The sequence below is a fragment of the Bombus affinis genome, chromosome 17 (assembly GCF_024516045.1).
Source record: "Bombus affinis isolate iyBomAffi1 chromosome 17, iyBomAffi1.2, whole genome shotgun sequence".
Taxonomy (NCBI): domain Eukaryota; kingdom Metazoa; phylum Arthropoda; class Insecta; order Hymenoptera; family Apidae; genus Bombus; species Bombus affinis.
This window is the reverse complement of record NC_066360.1, coordinates 6,053,505-6,077,703: the sequence shown is the minus strand read 5'-3', so window position 1 is coordinate 6,077,703 and position 24,199 is coordinate 6,053,505. Positions and strand designations below refer to the sequence as shown.

Genomic DNA, 24,199 nt, shown 5'->3' with positions numbered 1-24,199 from the left:
TGAAGAATACTTAATGCACATGTAGTTTATCAGTGGTACATGCGCAATTTTCTCACGGTGTGTAAACCGTAACACAGGCATTTGCACTATTTTTATGCAGTATACCAAATAAAGCAGATCTAATATACCAGTTGTCTACGTAAAGAGCGTCACCTTTACCGAAATGGAATTCCAGAAGGGACATTACAACACTTCCCGATTTACCAATATCTTTATGTTCGGGTTCTATCTTGTTGAGGTTATTCGGTGTATAAAGAGAGAAAAACGTGTGGATAAAGTGTAAGGTACAAAATATATATATTTAATTTAATAGTGAAGTGTAATAATAAGTAGGAATACAATTTGAGCTGGTCCAGATCCGCACGCTAGCAGTGTTACCTTATAACTGAAAGCCCCGAAGCCAACGTCGCCTGTCTACTGTTTATGGTCTGCCTTCCTGCTATTCTTTTGTCTACATGCTGTCGATGGCTTCAGCGCTTGAAAAAACTAAAAGGAACAGATGTGGAGTTTTCGTAGAAGTTTTTTTTTTTTTTTTTTTTTTTTTTTTATTTATTAGAATATTTACAATCAATTCTCGTTGAGAATTTTCAGTAACTTAATTTTGCGTGATACAATGACATGGATTATAATTGCTTTATATTGTTGATTCTAGTAGGACTAGGGGTTTAATCTAGTGGGTATTTTCTTTTTAGTCTGCGGATCTGGTCCGTCGTGTCCAGTAGCTGGGTGACTAGTGGGTTGTGGTGGTTGTTGACTCTTGTGCTATATCTGCTTCTGGACTTGTGTATTTCATCTTTGACTGTAGGTATCTTGAGGTCTCGGTGGATTGTATCGTTGGTAACATACCAGGGTGCATTTATTAGGGATCTTAGCGTTTTCGATTGGAAGCGTTGGAGTATTTCAATGTTGGAGTTACTTGCTGTTCCCCATAGTTGGATTCCGCAGGTCCAGACAGGTTTTATTACGGCCTTGTAGAGGGTTATTTTGTTCTGTATGTTTAGTTTGGAGCGTCGGCCCGTGAGCCAATAGAATTTTCTTAGTTTTTCCTTTAGTTGCTTTGTTTTTTCCGAGATATGTTTTTTCCAAGTTAGCCTCCTGTCCAGGGTCATGCCCAGGTATCTTACGGAGTCCTTGCTTGGGATTATTGTGTTGTTAATGGTGACCTGGGGGCAGGTTTGTTTTCGGAGCGTGAAGGTTACATGGGAGGATTTTTTTTCGTTTATTTTAAAACCCCATTTTTGGAACCACTTTTCCATGGAGTCGAGACTTCGCTGGAGAGTGGATGAGGCTATTGCCGGGTCTGCGTGGGTAGCTAATAGTGCTCTGTCGTCGGCAAATGTTGCTATTGTTACCTCGTTTGATATGGGTAAGTCGGCAGTGTAGATGGAGAATAGTAGAGGTCCGAGGACACTACCTTGCGGTATGCCGGATTCTATTGGGAATGTTGCGGAAGTGGCGCCTAGACATTTAACTATGAATTGTCTGTTGGTAAGGTAGGATTTTAAGATGGAGTAGTACGGGTGGGGTAGGATTTTTTTAAGCTTGTAAAGTAGCCCTTCATGCCATACTTTATCGAATGCCTGTTGGATGTCTAGGAATACGGCTGAGCAGTATTTTTTCTTTTCAAGGGTCTGGCTGATCATGTGGGTTATGCGGTGGATTTGCTCTACTGTTGAGTGTTGTTTTCGGAAGCCGAATTGGTGATCTGGGAGAGTTTTCAATTCTTCTAGGAGTGGAAGGAGACGATTCGTGAGCATCCTCTCGAATAGTTTAGAAAGGGTAGGAAAGAGACTGATTGGGCGATAGGAGCTGGCTTCATATATTGGTTTACCGGGTTTGGGGATGAGGGTGATTAGTGAGATTTTCCACGCCTTAGGAAAGTGTTCAAGGCGGAGGATGGCGTTAAAGATTGATGCGATTAGTGCGATCCCTTTTATGGGGAGTTCCTTGATTGCTTTATTTCCTATTAGGTCGTGGTTTTCGTAGAAGTGGTGACCACTTCAACATATCTTAATACCAGGCCCCATATAAATAATGAAATCCTAAATATAACCTGTCTTACGGGAACAAAGGAAGAATGATTTCATGTCAAATCTTATTTTTTTCGATGCAATGAATTTCTGAATGCCAGTTTGCCTATGTACAGGAGCTCTATACATAAATTGCGATAAGAGTAAAATGTACTTGCAAATGTTCCTTGTAATTTACCAATTATGTTTCGGATTCTCTGTAGAAGATCGGAATTGGATACAATATTGTCACTAAAAGTTAACATTTGTAGCAGTAATAAGTGACGGCCTCTGCTTATTATTTCGCTATAGATATCGTTTTTCAATAGCTTATCTTTGTTCCAGTATTCTGGTAACGATAGCTTCTTGTTTCCCGTCATTAAAAGAGAGATAACAATGGAACAATATAATTAACGGAGCACTGTATCAGCTATTACATTATTGTTATTTTTTTGGGGGGGGGCGGCATTGATTGTTTGTCTTTTCAACAACACACTCCACCAACTCTTCGCTAACGACTTCGCTTACGACTGAAAGTAATTTATAATTTTCCATGAATAACTTATGTCTGCTTGAGTACCCGAATTTCGTAGGGTAAAATCATGAATTTTGGGGTCAAATTTTTCTGTCGTCATATGACATTTGGTAAAATTGTCCTTCGCGCGTTATTATTCTCTATTTCAGAATCATCAGAATCTGTGGTACTTAGTACATTCAATCTCTTTCACTGCAGTTATCCGAAACAGTTTCTGATTCATCTAATACGTTCAACACTTGTAGTTTTTGTCAGATTTTTAGAAACTACTTCGAAAAGAGCAGAATCTGAAAAGTTTATTAAATGAAACGTAAATTATAATACTTTTAAGAAATAGGAATACAAATAAGTATACAAATATGCGGTATACAAATTGTTCGGACCTTTTTTGTCTAAAGTATGTAATACTTTCCTGAACTAACTATTGTTCTGTGATAGTCGAAACAAATTAAAAAATCAAACAATGTATAAATGCGAATCCAGTCCTGTAAAGTATTTGGCGCGGAACTTACAAGAGGCGCTGCTAGGCATAAATTAGTTTACGACACCGCCGGTTATAGACGGTCTTAGCCTCTAGGAGTCACTTCGTGGCCGCCGAGTATAACTAGCGTTATTAGCGAAACGGTTAATTAAAGAACAAAGCCGAAAACACAATTTTTTTGCTCTTGATTTTTTCATCTCATTCTAGCTGCAAGAATCGCCTCGTAAGTATTTTTACATTAGCTGAACACCCTGTATATGCTATATAGAAAGGATCGACGGCCAACAAATCCTGGCACGTACGCTATCACGGACGCACAATTATACGTATAATGCGATGTAGTGGTATCGATAATTTTTTCCAGACACTATAGCCGCCCGACAGTTACATAGATAGGAAAGAGTTATTTAGAATTATACTGGCGGTAACGTGTTCGAAAGTCATCGAAATCGGAGAGGATGTAGCTGTTCTACAGATCCACGTTATTCATATCAGACAGTTCCGCCTGTGCAGGCGACCTAAACGGACGTGCGAAACAGTGCTTCAGTGAAAGTGCGGTAAGAGGGATGAGAAAGCGGAAAAGTAAACGGCCATCGCCAAAAGGTGGAAACATGTAGATTCCACCAATAAAAATAACTAACAAAGGAGAAACATACGTTATAAATAGAGCTACAGGCTCTACAGAGGCAAAAAAAAAGACGTTAACATGGAAATATCACAAGCCAATGACGGGAACAATGAACCAACACACCACGAAGAAAGCTGGACGGTGGCAACTTCCAGCAAAAAACGCAAAGTAACCCTGTTCGCAAGCGGGAGGAAAACCGAAACACTAGAAAAAAAAAACAATGGCTGCAGGATATCAAACTGCATAATTCATTTAGCGCACTGCCAGAAGAGGCAGCAAAGGACTCAACGGAAAGTCCGACAACTCGCATCGCTAAACCACCACCAATATACATAGATGCGAGAATAATTATTGAGATATGTATAATTTTTGTGCTGGACTAGGTCGAATGCGTAGTGGAGATGTTTGTATGTGGATATCAGTGTGTGGAGATATGTGTGTGCGCGGCGACTGAGAAACGGACGAATGTAAACAGTCTACAAAAGGTCGGGTATGGAAAAAAGTGCTGAGACGCGTGCAAGTATGTATCGATGAATATTCTAGAAATCGTTTATAAAATAAATATGTGTCTACGTTAATAGTAATGCCCAGTGTAAATTTAATGTTTCCATAACAATATTTCGGCCATCAAGATCCACAATTCTCAACAATTATTATTTATTGTTATTAATTATCATTAATTGTTGTTTACCTCTGTATTTTAATTAAGTATTGTTACAATAAACTCGATTTTCAGACTGAAGAATCGATGTCTAGACGGTCGTCCTCTCCAGGTATAAGTGAATAGTGAAAAAGTGCTTCAAAGTAACAGTGCTGCAAAGTGATAGTGAGGAGGAAATAAAATAACAATGCAGATACCAACTATAAACATAGCAACAAAAGGTGAAACATATTATATAAAAACCAAACAAATTAACATTGAGACTGAAGAAACAAAAGAGCATCGGGGACAGGAAGATAGCAATTCAGAACATGAAAGATACTACCAGGACGAAAGCTGGAAGCCAGCGAAGGCTAGCAAAAAACGCAAAACAACCACAGACATAAGTGCCATAGAAAACCCAGTTACAGAAAAGCAGCGATGGCTGCAAGTATTACCATTAAGTAACTCCTTCAACTCACTAACGGAAGAAATAGACGCTGACCCCGTAAATAAAACCACTATCCAAACAAATCATATTACAAAACCACCACCAATCTTTGTAGAGGCCCAAATAATAGACCCGCTCATCGATCTACTAAATAATCTAGATGAGAAAAACAACTACACAATAAAGCAAACAAAATTGGATCAAGTAAAAATACAAACAAACACACCAGAAACATTTAGGAAAGTTATAAAAGCATTAAAAGAAAAAAATGCTATCTACCACACGTATCAGCTTAAAACTGAAAGGAGCTATAAAATCGTCATAAGAGGATTGCATCCTAAAACCAACATACATAAACTAAGCGATGAGTTAGCTAAAATTGGACATCAAACAAGAACAATAAACAATATAACAAGATTCGACACAAAGCAACTACTACCACTATTCTTAATAGAACTTGAACCCAGAAACAATAACAAGGAAATATATGATATCAAACAAATACTAAACACAATAGTAACAGTCGAACCACCACGACACAAAAAAGATATACCTCAATGCATGCGGTGTCAACAATACGGACACACTAAAAACTATTGCAACAGAAGCCCAGCTTGCGTCAAGTGCGCAAAAAATCACTTAACTGTACACTGCCCATATTCAGGAAAAATAGAAAAAGTTAAATGCTTCAACTGTAACGGAAACCACCCAGCCAGCTATAAAGGATGTGAAGTAAGAAAACAACTACAACGTAAACTGTTCCCGCCCCTACGAAGCAGGACAAGCACTAACACACAAGCCCATCAGGACAGCACAAAACCTGAAATATTACCAAATACAGAGCAAGCAATAAACACCAAACCTATCAGCACCAACACCATTGGTGGTCTAAGCTATGCTCAAGTAACCAGCCAACCAACACACACACACAACCAATACCACAGCAATAGTAACAATGACACTGCAGAAATCAAAGAACTGCTCAAACAATCTATAAAGAACACCGAAATGCTAACCAAAATGATAAGCGAACAAAGCGCAGTACTCAAACAACAAACCCAACAAATCACAGTCATGCTACAACTAATTACAAACGTGCTAAGCAAAAAATAAAAACGGACACTCTAAAAATAGCAGCCTGGAACTCAAACGGCCTACAACAACGGGCCCTCGAAACTAAAACATTCATATAGAATAATAATATAGACATACTACTTGTCTCAGAAACACACTTCACTACAAAAAGCTATTTGAAAATACCATACTACACCATATATGATACCAAACACCCCTCAGGAAACAGGTGGAGTTAAATATCACTAACATAGAGCTAGTGTAAAGGGTATTCATATAGTGCATAACCTTAACAAAATTATAGTATAACATCGTTTACTACTTATATCGTGGATTACTTTCTTGCGTGAACCGTACACATTTTCCACACAAACTACTGATCACTGTATATTACAGTATTCACATACATACATGTAAAATCCCTAGAGTTCATGTAGGATAGGGATTCTTTTTTTGTACGGGTAGCACGACAGGCTGTGTTTAACGAAGAGACCGATCTTCCTTTGTTGCACGGACGACCAGTTGAAGAAGCACGTGTTCCCCAGACGGACGGACAGAGAGTTACATTAGAGAGGCAGACAAGGTTATAGAATAATTGTTTAAGATTGTAAAGACTGAAGATTTAAGATTTAAAGACTGAAGAAGAAAGATCGGTAGCTCAGGATGTTGAAAATCGATTCTCGATTTTCAGGTAAACATTGCACCAAAGACTTATAATTTCCCGTTTAGATAATCATCGTTATTGATTGTTATAGACGCATATTAATTGTTGTTCATTTTTGTATTTTATCAAATCATTTCATAATAAAAAACTCGATTTTCAGACTTCAGAATCGATCCCTGAATTATCCCATTATTGAACCTTATATACATATGAAATAAAAAATAAAGTAAGCAAAGGAAACTACAAAAAGGATTGTTTAATAATACAAATTAATGTACAGCCAAATGAAAAACTACACTTATCGCGTTAAATAGTTGTACCAGCTTTTCGCTTTTGTTGCCGAAATGACACTGCCCCTCCAAGCCAGTTCTCTCCGAATCGAATGTCCAGCTAGACAATTTGTAAAGTACAAATTAGATAATAAAACAAAATATATGTATGCCGGGTTCACATTAAGATTAGGGTTAGGTGCTTGAAACGAATCTTCATTTGGATTAGACTTCGGCGTTATACAATAGAGGAGATATTTACTAGTGCAAATATGATTATTACAGAATTTGACAAGTAATCGTGATAATTAGATACTCGAGAAGTTAATGACAATGATCCTAAGTTCAATAACGAATCCGCGGTGATTCTCCGTCACGGTGACGCTGTAGAGAAAAATATGATGGGTGTGTCTAAGGACACGAGATCATCGAATTTGTGGAGAAAAGCCTTTGTTCGAAAAGTGAGGGAAATTGACGTTACTGTCAATTGGTTAATTTCCATGTTGGTGGTTAGAGAAGGATGCTAGCAGCCCTTGATTTCTCCTATCTTCTCATAGTTGGGACAAAGACTGTTTGTCTGTTTGAAGAACTTTAATTAACTAAAACTTAAGATTTATAACGGGTCCTCGGGCTAGCTAAACGTGTACTGTGGAGTTGCATCGACATCTGGTAATCACCTTACCCGAAGGATAGAGTCTGCTTGTGGCGAGCCGTGGGACAGAAACCGTTGGATTGTTTACTGTCGCTTGTCCGCGGCTACGTTCGGTGACTGGTTGAGCCCAAGCTCACTATCATAAATTTCGAACAACTACAATCGGATTGAATGACGACAATTGCTTAATAACGGCTATGGTAGAATCTAGATTACAGTATTAACCCCTTCGTTACTTTACTTACTTTACGTACTTTAGCGAGTCTGATTCGCGACCAGATACTTGGGCCAAATATGAATATGAAACTCGCGATATTCATGTTTGGGCCAAAATCTTCATCGCGAATCTGATACGCTAAAGTACGGAAAGGGGTTGAGGAGTTTTCCTAAAGTTCCAAAGAGAAGGCTCCGTTGTCCTTCCATCTCCGACATATATATCTAATCCAAATCCAAGCATTTGTTGATTGAGTATGCATCACACGGTATAAAAAGCATAGTTGCAACTTAAGTGGCATCCGTAAAAGTTTCGTCGAATGATGAAACTATTTGGAGTGTTTGAGAAGGGAGAATTCTATAAACTTCTAACTTTCTTCTCGTGTTCGCTAATGACTAATTCGACGACCTGTTCCATATAAACTCATCAGTAAATATGCATGAACAAGGACGCTAATGATCAACCTGTATATTTGTAATTTCCTGCTACTTCATCAAGAGCACGTTTTTTCTTGCTAAAATTTAATGTACATGTAAACATAAGTATTAATATGAACATAGAAACATATTGCGAATAAAGCCAGTTTCAGAATTATCGAAACTTTAATACCTTTTTTCCGAGCGAAGGCATCATTTCCAACTCATAGTTTCCATATAGACTGTTGTTCCTTGTGACGGGTAGAATACGTTGCAATTAGAAACAAAATTTGACCCTGAATTTCAAAGTCAAGGCCATCTTTGCACACTTTTTTCACAAAACTTCACCGATAGTACAGTCACGCTACGATCCTGCTTACATTTACTTTCTTTACACTCTGTCCATGTAAAGTTCCATTAAACTGTACGTTCTTAAAACATCGGGCGTAATTTGTGACGTAATTGTTAGATTTTAATCTTAATGTTAAGATAAATAATCTATGGGAGACACAATGTTTATGTTGAAATAATATTAGGTGATATTTATGTAGTACCGGGATCAGAAGGCCTAAGGTATCGGCCGAACTGTAAACAATGTACCGTTGGGTCCTTTAAGTGGACAGTTTACGTGAAAAGGCTGCGTGACCTTGATCACGAGGGTTTCGGAATACCTGTTCCGAAGAACGGGAAAAGGGAGAGCGTGTAGAGCGAGGAGAGCGTGTAGAGCGAGCAGAGCGTGTAGAGTGTGGAGAGTGTGGAGAGCGTGTGGAGCGTGCGGAGTGGGCAGAGCTTGGATTGGGAAGCAGAAAGCTGCATGCGAGAATAGAACGTAGAACAGCATTGTAATCATTTCGTTGCTCTTAATAATATGTATTAAATCAAAACATCATCACTTGTCTTTTCTCTCTAAGACCCATTTGGATACTACATTTATTAAACAGAATTACAGAACCAAATGTGTTTAAAATATAAAATGTGTATAAATAAGACGAGGCTTTCACTCGTCTTGGGTCAAACGTCTCTCCAGCCCCACCGTCTCTCCTGGACGGTTCCGGGACAGTTGGGACGCTGCTCATCCGCCGGCGGCCATCGGGGAAGCCAAGTACAATATATCGGCCGTCTGGCCAGCATTTGGCCTTCAACCACTACCTCCACGAGTCCAATTCCAATTGGCCGAGCTGAGGGGTCACAACTCCCTCCGGGCTTCACTCCAATCCCGTGGTCCCCACTTTAATCATTCCTAGGATTATCGGTGTGGACGGACGGCCACTTCACTGTCGGTGGAGATCCTGCTAACCGAACTCCACAGTTTGAGGTTGGACTCATGTAACCCAGGGTCCAAGGCAACGGGCATCGGTCAACGCCGATGGTCCCGTCCCTGAACTTACCTGGACGACCTCACCCTTGGCTTCGCGTTTGTGGGTGCGCATAAGAATCAGGATCTGCATAGTAAAATTGTCAATGTACCTCCTGTGCTTCCTAAACATGCAGACGTCTTCCACCAGGCACTTCGTCCAGTTGTCGCTGCGATAGTAAAGCCACTCTTCCTCCCAATACGCTCCATACGTTCTTCCAGAGCCTTGATCCTTTCATGAAAGAGTGGGTCTTCTTTGAAACGGGTATCGCATAGTGACTGCAGATATTCCTTCTTTATCCGATACGTCTCGGCCCGGAGCTCGACCATATAGGAAACGGGCAAAGTGCCCGTAAGCACGCACAGTGCTGCGTGGGATATTATGCGGGTAAGCCGTAGATGGTCTTAGGCGCACAGAGCACCACAGAGCACCACCGACTCTCCCAGACTCCATAGAGCTTCCTCGCAGAGTCGGTGAGACCGTTAACATTAGGCAGCAACGACCTCAATGCTCCCATAAGGGTATCTGCCTCTCCCCATACTTTCCCCAAATAAGCCCCGAACCTTCTGCAGTTATCTACTTGCACCCCAAAGTATCTAATCTCCTGCTTCGTAGTCAGAAGGTGCCCCTCCATGTTTATTTCAATTACCTTGGGATCCGCTTACCCGTCAGCAATATCACCTCGATCTTCTCCTGTGCGATCTTTAATCCTTTATCGGCCCACCACCGCACGATCACGCCCAACGCTGTACTTAATTTATTGTTCGCTTCTTTATGTTTGGACACGTCGAGAATCACCGCCAAGTCGTCGGCAAAAACGACGGCATTCATTTTCGGAATTGCCTTAAACTCCTTTAGTAGACCACCGAACACCAGATTCCAGAGCAGCGGCCCAAGTATCGATCCCTGAGGGGCACTCGCATACACATTTACACTACAACAACCGCCTTGTTCGGATTTATCTTCGTACAGGCATCCATCAGATCTTCTTCTTAGATTCTGTAGTTGTCACTTCCTTACTCTTCTCCGTTTCTATTCCTTACAATTCTATCTTTACTCTCCATTGGCCTCATCAGGAAGAGCTCGTCAACTATAGATCGGACCCTGTTCAAGTGAAGGCCGTCTGTCTGGACTCTGCGGGCCATTCTAGACATGACCGTCCTATACAGCCTCCCCCAAGGGTCCCTATCTAACGTCACACAGAACTCCCACTAGCATCTTTCCTTATTCGCTTTGATGGCCCTCGCAAGTTTTCTCTTACTAACTTTGTAACCTTCCCACAAATGAATCGCGTCATTCATGCCCATGGTCCTAGCTTTCTGAGCTTTTCTTCTGCTCTTCGTCGTCTCCTTCCTTAACTTGCTTATTTCATCGTTCCATTAGTAGTTACATCTCCTCTTACCCATTGGTGGATACACCTTTTTATGTTCGGAGGCATACGTCGTTTCCAGAATAGTTTGTAAACATTCTCCATGCGCTTCCTCGTCGCCTGTATTATCAATAAGTAACTTCTCATAATCTTCGTCAAAAGTTATGAGGTTGTTACGCCGCGCAACACATCTGCACTCCATCCCGCGCGGCGTGACAGCCAACGGTCGACGTGCCGTCCTTCGAACCTTCCATAGGCCTAAGGACCCACCATAAAGTGAAATCCTAACTGCATTGTTCGCACACATGGTTTGAGTCAATCTGTCTGCCAGAAAAGACTTTCTAATTCCAGAAGGGTTTTCAGCTAGTTCTTTAGAAGGGTCCTTGGGTTTATTACGTGCTCTTAAGAATTGCGGAGAAAGCAGGTAGTGGCCTAACGAAAAAAGCGGAGATTTCTCTAACGGAAAATCCGAGTCTCCCCATAAATAATGTCGCCTAGGACCCAAGTTAGTAGGAGGCTTCTTCCTCCTATCTTCCTTCCCAACATTGGTCATAACCAATCAGCATCGCGGATCATTGCCCTCACTTTCCTAACTGAAAATGTAAGCAACGAATCCGCGTTCTTCGGTCAAAGGGCACACCCATACCGAGCTTTCCTCCGTATCCACATTAGAATAAACTTTAAAGTTTGATCGTCTCTCACGGTGCCTAGAGTTCCTGCATTTCCTACAACTCTCACCGTTCCTACCTCTCTAAGAGTTAGATCGTCTCTCACGGTGTCTAGAGTTCCCATAATCCCTATAACTCTCACCGTTCCTGTATCTTTCAGAGTTCCTTCATCATTTCTCAAGGTGCCTACACGGCCTAGAGTCTTCTAAGGCTCTCACATTATCCAGAACTCCGACAGTTCCTATATCTCTCAAGGGCCTAGAGCTAAAAGCTCTCCTTCTCTCATCCAAGACTAACCCTTCTCTCGTTATCTGTATCTTAATCAACGGCGTTACTACTTTGTGTGATTGTATAAAGTGTTGGAAATATACATTATTATAACTCAGTGACTCCCAGTGTTATACCGCATCAACCACCCCGATTATCCTAACCGAAATACGGGGATCGAACTATTCGTGGTGTCGATTATTCTAATCGTAACGGGAATTTACGACTCCCGTTGACGCGTATTCTAACGACTGCGTCTCCCCGCGATAGCTCGAAAATACAGAGGTGATGTGCGTGATAGGTATAGAAGAATCACTCGGTATTGTTTAACAATATCTATTTATTTGCTTGTGTTCGTGGTATACACTAGCGCGCCGAAAGCACGGTACAATTATCGGTTCGAGATTACAAGTTCAAGCTCGGCGCGATACTTTACGCGGTGGTTCGAGTCGAGACGATTGCACAGATGTCCAGAGATTCAGATTCGCTATTACGTACGACTGCGGACGAACAATTCAGATAGGCGTCTACCAACTTGCCTCGCGACTCGCGATAGAACAGAATGAATTTGTGTCGCGATGATGCTCCTTAGGAAAACTGTGTTTGGGTGTGTCTAAGGATACGGGATCATCGGATTCGTTAAGAAAAGTGTTAGTTCAGAGAGTGAGGGAAATGGACGTCGCTGTTAAGTGGCTAAATTGTGAGTTGGTGGTTGGAAAGGGATGGTAACTGCCCTTGAGAGAGAGTTGCTAGCGAGGAGCGTCGTACGTGAGAAAAAGCAGATTTCCCGTAGTGGGTGGTATGTGTAGGGACTATTGAAACAAAGACTATTTGTCCCTTTAGAGAATCTTAGCTGCATGAATCCTAAGATTTATAGCGGGTCCTTAGGCTCGCTGTAAATATTCGGTGAGAATGTATCGACATCTGGCAATCATCTTGTTCGAAGGGTAGAGTCTTTGCGTAGCAAGGCACGAGACAGGAACCGTTGGGAAGTTTGCTGTCGAGTGCCGCTACAGTTAAAACAAATTTGTCCATATCGGCGTTCTTCGTCGAATACTTAAAATTCTCGGCATTATGCTCCGTCATTTTAATCCTAAAATTATGCAGGACGTATCTGTGGTCCGATGCCGACCAGACCTTCGATAACTTCCCACCTGCATCCTTCTTAGGCAATCCCCTATTGGCACTAATAATAACGAGGAAACTTTTCATTCCGTTCTTACAGAATCTATGATCTTCGTTTATCCTGATCGGGACGATCACATTCTTCGCGAACATGTTCAGGAGATTGGTCCCCCTGCCATTTCATTTCATTTACATTTACATAGCCTCCCCATGCGGTTGCCTTTGAGTTAAAATCTCCGGCGATCATTGTTGCTGGGTAACTCCTCTTGGTCGCCTGAATCAGAGTGTCCAACAGCCTGAATGTCACGTCTAGTCTCTATTACGTTGATCGTATCATATATTTTAACGCCGACTGGTTAAACATCTACAAGGTTCATGAGCAAACAACTTGAGAACCAAAGTGAGCCTTTACAGCAAATGAAGGATTCTTAAAACGGTTTTACTTAGAACTATCTTATTTTAAAATATATTTATTTTCTATCATCATTATTTATTGTTCAGTAGACTTTTTAATGATAAATTATTATTGTCAACGAACAATCTCGGAACTTTTGTTTGGTGAAGGATGATAGAGGATTTTGTCATTATAATGTTGTCCTTATAATGGAAAAATGTTCATATTCAGTGAGCAGATGAATTGCTTGCAGCTCTGAAATCATGTGCGTATAAATGCCTGCATTCTTATTAAAATTTCATAGAAAAAACAAGCAATGTCACAAATGGATTTATTTAGAAAGGAGACGAATGAAGAGACAAAATGAAAAGGATGATGAATCCCTTCTTCATAAAATTGTATTTATATTCCTCTGGTTTAAACAGAAGAAATAACGTTCAAATAGTTAGTACACGATACAGTATATTATCAGTAGTAAGATCATTATACTGGACATTTTGGTGATCTGATGTATCCAGTACAACCTGAAATAACCAAAAATATATGTATTTATATTAGTTCCTATTTTCTTATACGAAGATACTTTTATACGCACCTTGATAATCGTTGTCGGGCTGTTGACTGAAACTCTTGTTTTAGAATAAATTTCTTAATTCCCATCAGGTAAACTTCAACATACTTCTCCCAATCCATATCCTGTAAATCTAGTTTGAACATATCGCCGTCGTTCAACATTTTCACTTTTCTCGTCATGTCGGAACAGTTATCCCTTTGGAAAGTCCATTCGTGTGTGGTGAAAAATGCAAATGATGCGAACAGTTTATTGCTATTTCTGAGAAGTTTCATCATTCTGAAATATCATTTTTAATTATTAGTATAGATGAAAACAATGATCATCCCAGAAAGATTGTTCTCGTTGTTCGAGGATCGATAGAATACTTACATTGGTTTACTACCTCGGAGTCTTAAAAATATATCTATAGCGAAGGCAGGAAAAACACGCGGAATTACACTCAGAACGTTGTAAATATATCTATTAGCTACGACTGAACAACCTGGATACCATAGCGTATCGTTCAGTGGGGTATCTATACTACATTTTACCATAGCATCTATCATCGGGCCAAACCTAGTCAATTGGAACATTTACATTATTACAATTAATGGAATTACGCGTAAAGTAACGTTTATTATTATCCAGGTATCTCAGGAAATATTATGAAATTTCAATAAATATTATTTATATTACTATTTTCCAAAATTGAAGTATTGGGAGCAAGAGTGGACTTTTGTATTCTACATTTGTTTGCAATTCCGCCTGGGCAGGCGACCTAAACGGACGTGCGAAACAGTGCTCCAGTGAAAGTGCGGCAAGAGAGAAGAGATAGGGACAAAGTTAAAGCCAAAAATAGACAAAAAGTGGAATCATGCAGATTCCACCAATAAAAATAATTAACTCCGGTGAAACATTTTTCATAAATAAAGCTACAGACTCTACATATGTAGAGAAAAATGATGATATTATGGAAACAACACAATCCGACGAAGAGCAAAACATACCAATACACCAGGAAGAAAGCTGGACGGTGGCAACCTCCAGCAAAAAACGGAAGGTAACCCCGCTCGCAAGCGCGAGGAAAAGTGATACACATGAAAAAAAACAATGGCTACAAGATATCAAACTGCACAATCCATTCAGCGCACTGCCAGAAGAGGCAGCAACGGACCCAACGGAAAGTCCGACAAACCGTACACCCAAACCACCACCAATATACGTAGACGCAAAAATAATTGACCCCCTCATCGAACTGCTAAACAACATCGCAGGAAAAGACAACTACATCATCAAACAGGTAAAAATAGACCAGGTTAAAGTACAAACCAACACCCCAGAAACATTCAGAAAAATTACAAGATCACTAAAGGAAAAAAATGCAGCATATCACACTTTTCAGCTCAAAACAGACAAAAGCTACAAAGCAGTAATCAGGGGACTACACCCAAAAACAAATACTGGAAAAATAAGTGAAGAACTGGCAAAAATCGGACACCAAGTAAGGTCAATAAATAACATAAACAAATACGATACCAAACAACCACTACCGCTATTCCTAGTTGAACTAGAACCTAAAAACAACAATAAGGAAATATACGATATAGAAAAATTACTAAACACAATAGTAAAAGTGGAGCCACCCAGGCATAAAAAAGAAATCCCACAATGCATAAGATGCCAACAATACGGACACACCAAAAATTATTGTAATAGAACCCCGGCATGCGTTAAATGCGCAAAAAATCATCTCACGACACACTGCCCATCCACGGGAAAAATTGAGGAGGTTAAATGCTACAACTGTAACGGAAACCACCCAGCCAGCTATAAAGGATGTGAAGTAAGAAAACAATTACAACGTAAACTGTTCCCGCCCCTACGAAGCAGAACAATCACTAACACACAAGCCCAACAGGACAGCACAAATCCTGAAATAATTCCAAGTACAGAGCAAGCAACAAACACCAAACCTATCAGCACCAACACCATTGGTGGTCTAAGCTATGCTCGAATAACCAGCCAATCAACACATACACACAACCAATACCACAGCAATAGTAACAATGACACTGCAGAAATCAAAGAACTACTCAAACAATCCATAAAGAACACCGAAATGCTAACCAGAATGATAAGCGAGCAAAATGCAGTATTAAAACAGCAAACTCAACAAATCACAGTCATGCTACAACTAATTACAAACGTGCTAAGCAAAAAATAAAAACGGACACTCTAAAAATAGCAGCCTGGAACTCAAATGGCCTGCAACAACGAGCCCTCGAAATTAAAACATTCATATACAATAACAATATAGACATACTACTTGTCTCAGAAACACACTTCACTACAAAAAGCTACTTGAAAATACCATACTACACCATATATGATACCAAACACCCCTCAGGAAAAGCTCACGGAGGGACAGCAGTGATAGTCAGAAACGATATCAAACATTATCTACACAGCCAAGTTAACAAAGAATATTTACAAGCAACCTCTGTTACAGTTCAAACTAGCAGCAACTACTTCCAGTTGTCAGCAGTATATGTGCCTCCGCGACACAAAATAACAACACAAATGTGGGAAGAATACTTCCAGGACCTAGGGGACAAGTACATCGCAGCGGGAGACTACAACTCAAAGCACACGCTTTGGGGGTCAAGAAACATTACACCTCGAGGTAGAACACTGGAAAAATACATAAGAAATAATAACCTCAATATATTATCCACAGGAACACCGACACATTGGCCGACTGACCTGAACAAAAAACCAGATCTTCTGGACTTTGCAGTTACAAGGGGACTAAACACAAATAAACTAAAAATAACACCCAACCTCGAGCTCAGCTCCGATCATACACCCATAATAATTGAATACAGAAACAAACCAATTCACTATAGCAAACCAGAAACACTATGCAACAAAACCACCAAATGGCAAACTTTCAAAGAAATAATAGAAAGCAAAATAAACTGCAACATCCCGTTAAAAACTCCTGAACACATAGAACAGGCAGTAGCAACATTGACAGCAACTATTCAGGAAGCAGCAAGGACAACCACTACTCCCGAACCAACCAGCAGACAAACAATAACAATCCCGCAAGAAATACTCGACAAAATCAAAGAAAAAAGAAAAGCAAAAGCAAAATGGCAAAAATACAGAACCCGAGAAAACAAAAAACACTTAAACAAACTTGCAAAGGAAATAAAAAACAAAATAAAGGAGCACAACGATAACGAATTCGCAAAGTTCATAGGGACACTCTCCACACACGAGAACACCAACTACTCACTATGGAAAGCCACGAAAAAAATAAGGAAGCCAATAATACCCGTCCCGGCAATCAGAAAAGCAGATAACACATGGGCAAGAAGCAACGAAGAACAAGCCGAAGAATTCTCCAACCACCTCTGCAACACATTCACACCACACATTATCAACAACAGCAACCTCAAAAGCCATACGGAGGAGGATCCACAAACCACTACTACCACAGCCGACAAGGAATACACCATACCTAAAACATCGGCACAAGAAATTAGAAACATAATTGATAAAACAAAAAACAACAAAGCACCAGGAATCGACCTAATCAATGGTAAAATCTTGAAAAACCTTCCGCCAAAAGCAATAAGACTAATTACAATAATATTCAATGCAATTCTAAGAATTCAATACTTCCCCAAACCATGGAAATTAGCACAAATCAAAATGTTACACAAACCAGGCAAAGACCCGCACCAAACTGCATCTTACAGACCAATATCACTGCTCCCAGTATTTTCCAAAATACTGGAAAAGATAATATACGACCGCATAAAACCAATAATAGAGACAAAAAAACTAATACCGGATCACCAATTTGGTTTCAGAAACAAACACTCCACGATAGAGCAAATGCACAGGCTTATAAACGAAATAATAGTAGCACTAGAAAACAAGGAATACTGCACAGCCCTCTTTATAGACATAGAGAAAGCATTCGATAAAATTAACCATGAAAGTCTACTACAAACAATTAGGAAACAATTCCCGGAGCAAATACACCACTTAATAAAATCCTACCTAAGCAGCAGAACCTTCGTAATAAAAATCAAGGACACACATTCTCAAGTTAAAGACATCAAGGCCGGGGTACCACAAGGAAGCGTCCTAGGCCCAATACTATACACATTATACACGGCGAACATACCAACAACTACCAACAGCACAGTATTGACATTCGCGGACGACACAGCTATACTAGTCAGGCATACTAACCCAGAAACGGCAGTCAAAATACTACAAGAACATATCGTAAAAATAGAAAATTGGCTACAAGAAAAACAATTAAAAGCAAACCCCAATAAATGCAACCATATTACATTCACGCTACGGAAAAAGATACCACCAAACATCCTATTGAACGGTACGCATATAACGCAAACAAAGCATGTCAAATACCTAGGACTACACTTAGATCAAAAACTCACCTGGAAACTACACATCAAATCAATAGTAGAAAAAATACAGAAAACAAGGAGACAAATGTATTGGCTAACAAACCGAAAATCCAAACTAAGCACAGAAAATAAAGTAAAAATATATAAAACGATCATAAAACCAATCTGGACGTACGGAATACCACTATGGGGGACGGCAGCAATGAGCCATATAAACAAAATAGAGGTAATACAGGCTAAAATCCTCAGAACAATAGTAAACGGACCTTGGTACGTCAGAAACGAAGATATACGAAGGGACCTGGGAATGCCAACGGTCAAGGAAGAAATCAGCAGATACTCCGAGAAATACAAATCAAGAATAGCAACACACATAAACCGGCTAGCTGCGGAAACATACAAAATCACAAATATGGACAGAAGACTAAAAAGGAAGCACCCAGCAGACCTTATAAAGGACATAACCTAACAAACACGAGGATGGTACCCCGCTGGGGGTAGCCACCAACATGCTAATGTAACCGCTAAAAAATTCCACCAAATGTCCAAATTGGACAAATAGTGAATTTAAATAAGAAAAAAAAAAAAACATTTGTTTGCGCTTTCATTGTCCACGTTTCTTAAATAAACTGAGACTTTGGAATACTCTAACAATCGAATTACATTAGTTCGTAAAAAATTCGCAATAAATATTACTTAAAAGGGTATGCGTTACTCGTGCAGTTGTATACTTTAACTTCATGATCACGATGCAGCGTGACATGCCATGCAGTACATATTATCATGTCGACTATGAAATCGACAGGCACCACATCCAAGTTTGTATCTCTCCTACCCCGTACCGCTGTTGCAAATCCTTTGCCGATTAGCAGAAAGGTACCTGGTAACATTAAGTTGGTGTGGAAATTATTTGTGATTTTGAATTAGCAGAAATGTAACTCTAAATATATTAGAATACATTCTCGTTACAGTGAGCAACAACAAATTTCAACTATAATAATGATGATCTAGTGGAAAGCCTCTAACAAACTAATCGGTTAACTCTACTCCTGTGAAATGTAAGGAGTACTGAACAATTATCACTGAAAAAGATTTGTGTAAATACCTGTAACTGCAGAAATATTCTGTATCCAACCAGGACATGGTTCTTCCAAAGAGGCACCAATTACGCTTGGCCGCACTATCGCAACTGGCAGATCTTTGCACTTGCTTGCTACAATTTGCTCTGCTAAATTCTTACTGAATGTGTATGTGTTTGGATAAGTTTTTAAAATCTTTTTTTCTATTTGGTTGATCGACGTTTCGTCGAATTTGTCACAAATATCGATCACCTCTGAAGGTTTCAAGCTCGTGCTGCAAAGTCAGTAATAAGTGAACGTATTCTTCACGATATAATTATAAATGTAATATTCGTAAACCATGGAACAACGTTCGCGTATAATTTATTCTTACGTATAAACTTTTTCCTCAATCTCATGTAGATTCGCATTACTAAAGGCTGTGCTGACGTGGACGAAGCTAATCGGATGCTTTAGTTCGTTCCAAAGCTCGATGACACGAAGAGTACCCTTCGTATTGACATTAACAGCCACGTGTAACGGCTCATTGAATCTCACAGTGGCCGCGGCGTGAAACACTATGTTTACTTTCTCTAACAACAGATTTCTATCTTCTCGCGAAAGACCTAAATCCGGCAGACTCACATCACCTTTCATGGGATAAACTCTGCTCAAAGCCGTGGGGTGTTTTGCTTTGATGACATCGTAGATCTGAAGATGAAAAATTACCAGTTCAATTCCAGAAAAGATATTTAATCAATTTGGCTTTTGACAGGCTTAAATATTGAAAGAAACAAGAATAATATTTACGAACGGGATCATCTATCAGCTTCTTAAATCTTTGTTCTACCGTTTCGTTATTTTTTGAACGAATTAGTATAAAAATAGCAGCGACGCGTGGACACACGCGCATCAGTTTTTCCAAAAGACATATTCCTACGAATCCGGTTGCCCCAGTTACAAGGATCCGACTACCGGCGTAGAATTCCTCGAGAGAAATTATCTTATTCAGTCCTTTATCGGTCACATTTTCACTCGTTTCTTTATTAATTGTATCCATGTTTCAGACTTGTGATCTTGACACTCTCAATCCTAATATTTGCCACAGATTAGCATTTCCAACAAATAGTAAGTGAATAAATGTGTTAAATAATGTAATAAACTGATCATAGTTGATAACTTCATTAATATTTCTTTTTAAAGAAGTCTACAGATAATATTCACAAAAAGAAACATAATTCAACAATTATGTTTTCGTTTTGCATGTATCAAATAATTGCGTTATGTTAACGATGCTTCTAGTGTAATGTATAAACACTTTTTCCACACAGTGAAATCGTTCACCAAAAAGGGTTCTAAAAGAGGGTAAAATAACTGTGCAACGCATGAAATAGAATTTTTCATGTGGATATAAATTAATTTGTATTATTGCATATTACTCCATAAAACGATATCTTAATTGATACATAATTAATACTTAATCTTTATGTAGTTTCATTTGACGACTTCATTTTTTATTTTATGTGTATGCTTATGAGTGTTGTAATTTACTGTGATCAGTAATTTGAGTGGAAAATGTATGTAGATCATGCGGGTCAGTGTTCGCCCACATGTAATAGCACCATGAGAATACGTAATTGTTAGGAACATGATACATTTACACTGTACATGTGAATGTGTGTGTAAGCGTCAGATGTCCAGGCCTTAGTTGGGACAAAAGACAAGAGTCAGTCGTTAGAAGTATCTGGAAGAGTCGGTTGACAACAAGCGTGCGTGCGAGTAGGATTTCGTGGTCTTTAGAGTATAAGATATATGTATAACTGTTGTGTGCTAAATAAAGGGAATTATTTGTATTTCCGAATTCCTTCTATATCTTTACAGTAATGCGTATGTGAAATTTGTATAAATTTTATATGCGCTCTGCATTAATTATTATTTTATGAGGGCAAAAAGATAATAATTTCCGATATGCCGTAATAGATTTCAATGGGTAAACAGGTTTAATCTATAATCGATTATTTTTTTAGAAAGTGTTGCGCAAGTTGGTTTACGTCATCGAATGTCACAGTCTTCAGATTTACGACTTGCACGAGAAAAGCTGTTGCACATCTATCGTTCGTGTAAAAAACAAATCGCAATTTTTTTGTTTTCTATTTCCATCTTATTTTAGCTTCAAAATTCTGGAACCGAACAGCCTGTAAATGTATCTAACCCCCTGTCCGGATTTATCCAAGCACCCATTATCCGATTATCCTAATACCGGAATAGTGTATTATCCGAACATAATATTTCCTTATAACGAATCCCTCTTTTGTTTGAAATATGTATTGTATACATATTTTATTAGCGTTCATGTATCCTTTCCTTTATTAGATTCAGATTATAAGACATTAGTATGAAACTAATGGCGATCCAGCTATCGAAACGAAACAAAGGAGAAACTCGAAAGTGGTATACATGCAGTAGAATTTGCAAATATACATAGTGTTAGGAAAGGCCGAATGATATACGCTGTATGTACTGATATAATGAACTGGCTTCACTGCGAAACAGCTAATGAAATGATAATGAAGAGATGCGTTTTGAAATGTACGTATTTGAGAAATAGTCTCAATGACTGTGAGTACAAAAAGATTGCAGCTCGTCGCAGTTAATTATGTCGAAAGTATTATGTGACTTAGCAGCCAAGAAGACATGAAATCCATATATACTTAAAAGAATTGTCATTCAATTTTAATCTATGTTTCAATAAATGAAATTTCATATTAAAGTGATTGTACCATTATCAGAACTGTTCTGCCTCCCTGTTGAGTCGGATACAGGAGGCTCTACTGTATTTCAGATTACCCGGTTGAAATTTTACTGTCATTGCAAACTGATGAGCAAGATGTGATAATGTAAATGAGCACAGCGGCCAATGAAATCAACCAGAACATAAAATTTGTATATATTAGGTATCTCATATTATATTCGTATCTTTATTATAATATCATTTATTCTGTAATTTAATTGTGTACATATGTATGTATCTATTGATATGTACGTATCTGTTATTGTATACATATATATCTATACTGCTTTATCAATTGTAAAATATAAAATAAATGTTTGGGAATTCAAAAACTTCGTTTAAACTATTATAGTAATTAATGCCCCATGATATTTTTGGTATATACGATATTGATAATAATGAATGTCATTGATTAAACACACAATTGAATACAGAATAACAAGCAATCGTCTGTTACCTGATACTATTTCCACTGCGCGTTGTTTACCGAAGATCGAGCAAAAATGCGACTTCACGATAGTAGATAACGATACGTCTGTCGCAGTACTGTAACGATATTCGATGTGATACTCCTTTAGGCACTCATGCTTTTAATAACATCACCCTACTACTGAAACTGGATAATGTTATTCATGTATGATTAGAATTATATATTTATCTTCAAAACCAAACAAGAAATAGGCTTGAATGATCTTTGATCGTGAAAGATTGACAGAAATTGTCTTTTTATCACTGACTGCTTCTACTGCTTGCGTTTTAATGACACTTGCATTATGTATAACTTCTGAGTGAGTTGCGTATAACTTCTTACTACTTCATCTTCTTAAAGATGAAGAGAGAAATGTTTGCACTACAAATTCTATTTCTGATAATTACGGATGATCTATTCCGGTGGAGTTAAAAGCACTAACACAGAGTCAGTGTAAAAGGTATTCATATAGTACATAACCTTAACAAAATTATGGTATGACATCATTTGTTATGCAATATTTAGCAAATGAAATGTAAATACATATACTTGCAAATCCTCCAAATAATTAGTAAAAATGTATTCGCTACCTGTTATGAAAATAATAATAAATATCTGGAAAATGGAAAAAATATATGTGCAATGAATCTTCCTAGAATTAACGCTTCATTGGATAAAATGTAGATGGATTTCCATTGGGGTATTTGCGTGGAGCAGTAGTAGAGAAGACAGAGCCATGAGCGTAATCGAAATCTTTGGAAAAACTTGAGAATTAGAACAGGGAAGTTAATCAGATTGAAGGGCTAGTACCTGTGGAAAAAAGTGGGTGTAAGAAGTAACAAAATTCGGTCTGGAAAGACGTTATAGGCGAAAGAAAACCGCGTGTGAGGTTACGACGGTGAGGAAGCTATATTGAGACTCTTGTCAACAGCGCCGCTACACGAGTTACACGGGGAACTACACGGACGCAGCCATATTGGCAAGCGCGCCGAAAGCGCGTGCCGTGGGCCATTTGAAAGTGGCAGTGTACTGATGGCAGTGGCAAGTGCGGAAATAAGTGACCATTTTGCGCACCCAATGGGGAAAAAGGACAAACAACTGCAGAAAATGATAAAGAGGTGGATGAAACCATGAGAGGGGGGTGAATAGTTGGCTGCTGAGCAGACACACGTCAGCACCAGAACGTGAAGGTGAGGAACCTACGGACGGAGGAAACAACGGAGGAAGAGAGACCGCCGCAGTCGAAGCGCCCCGTGCGAAGGAAAGGAAGGCCGGCGGATTTCCCGATCTCCCCACGGACCTGGCCGAAGAAATGAGAACATCTACTACGGACGACATAGGAGCCACACCGGACACAGTGCAAAGCAGAGCAGTCTACTAGTGGAATCCCGACATCGCAGAACTGAGGGCGAGATGCGTCTGGACCCGAGGACGGTATCTGAGGGCCCATCGCTGACGACGACGAGACGAGGGAGAAGTCTTCCTGTTCTACCAAGCGTACCACGTACTACGGCGCTCGTTACAGAAGGAGATCAAGATCGCGAATGACCGTGCATGGTCGGAACTAGTCGAAGTAGTCGAGTCTGACCTATGGCGAAGGCCATACAAGACGGTTACGTAAAAACTTCGCGCTACGGGCCTTCTGGTAACGACGGAGATAGAACCT

The 24,199-nt window shown here is 39.3% G+C and overlaps 1 protein-coding gene and 1 long non-coding RNA gene across 3 annotated transcripts in view; one reads left to right on the top strand and one right to left on the bottom strand.

The window, feature by feature from the left end:
- The window catches only part of LOC126926277 (fatty acyl-CoA reductase 1-like), a 40,424-nt gene extending 20,041 nt beyond the window's left edge, over positions 1–20,383 (bottom strand). Inside the window, exons 1-7 of one of the 2 annotated variants that reach the window (XM_050742549.1) lie at positions 20,088–20,383; positions 19,668–19,984; positions 19,321–19,568; positions 18,912–19,095; positions 14,155–14,340; positions 13,807–14,061; positions 13,592–13,735 (exon numbers count right to left, since the gene is read on the bottom strand). In XM_050742549.1, coding sequence (XP_050598506.1) covers positions 13,657–13,735; positions 13,807–14,061; positions 14,155–14,340; positions 18,912–19,095; positions 19,321–19,568; positions 19,668–19,984; positions 20,088–20,333 — 1,515 coding nt within the window. In that variant the 5' untranslated portion in view covers positions 20,334–20,383 and the 3' untranslated portion in view covers positions 13,592–13,656. Of the gene's footprint in view, positions 1–13,591; positions 13,736–13,806; positions 14,062–14,154; positions 14,341–18,911; positions 19,096–19,320; positions 19,569–19,667; positions 19,985–20,087 lie in introns of those variants that run through there. The other variant, XM_050742550.1, reaches the window with a different exon arrangement.
- LOC126926309 (uncharacterized) lies at positions 11,220–11,814 on the top strand. The gene is made up of 2 exons (XR_007714480.1): positions 11,220–11,442; positions 11,514–11,814. It is a non-coding gene; the product is annotated as an uncharacterized LOC126926309 (long non-coding RNA).
- Positions 20,384–24,199: the final 3,816 nt, after the last annotated feature.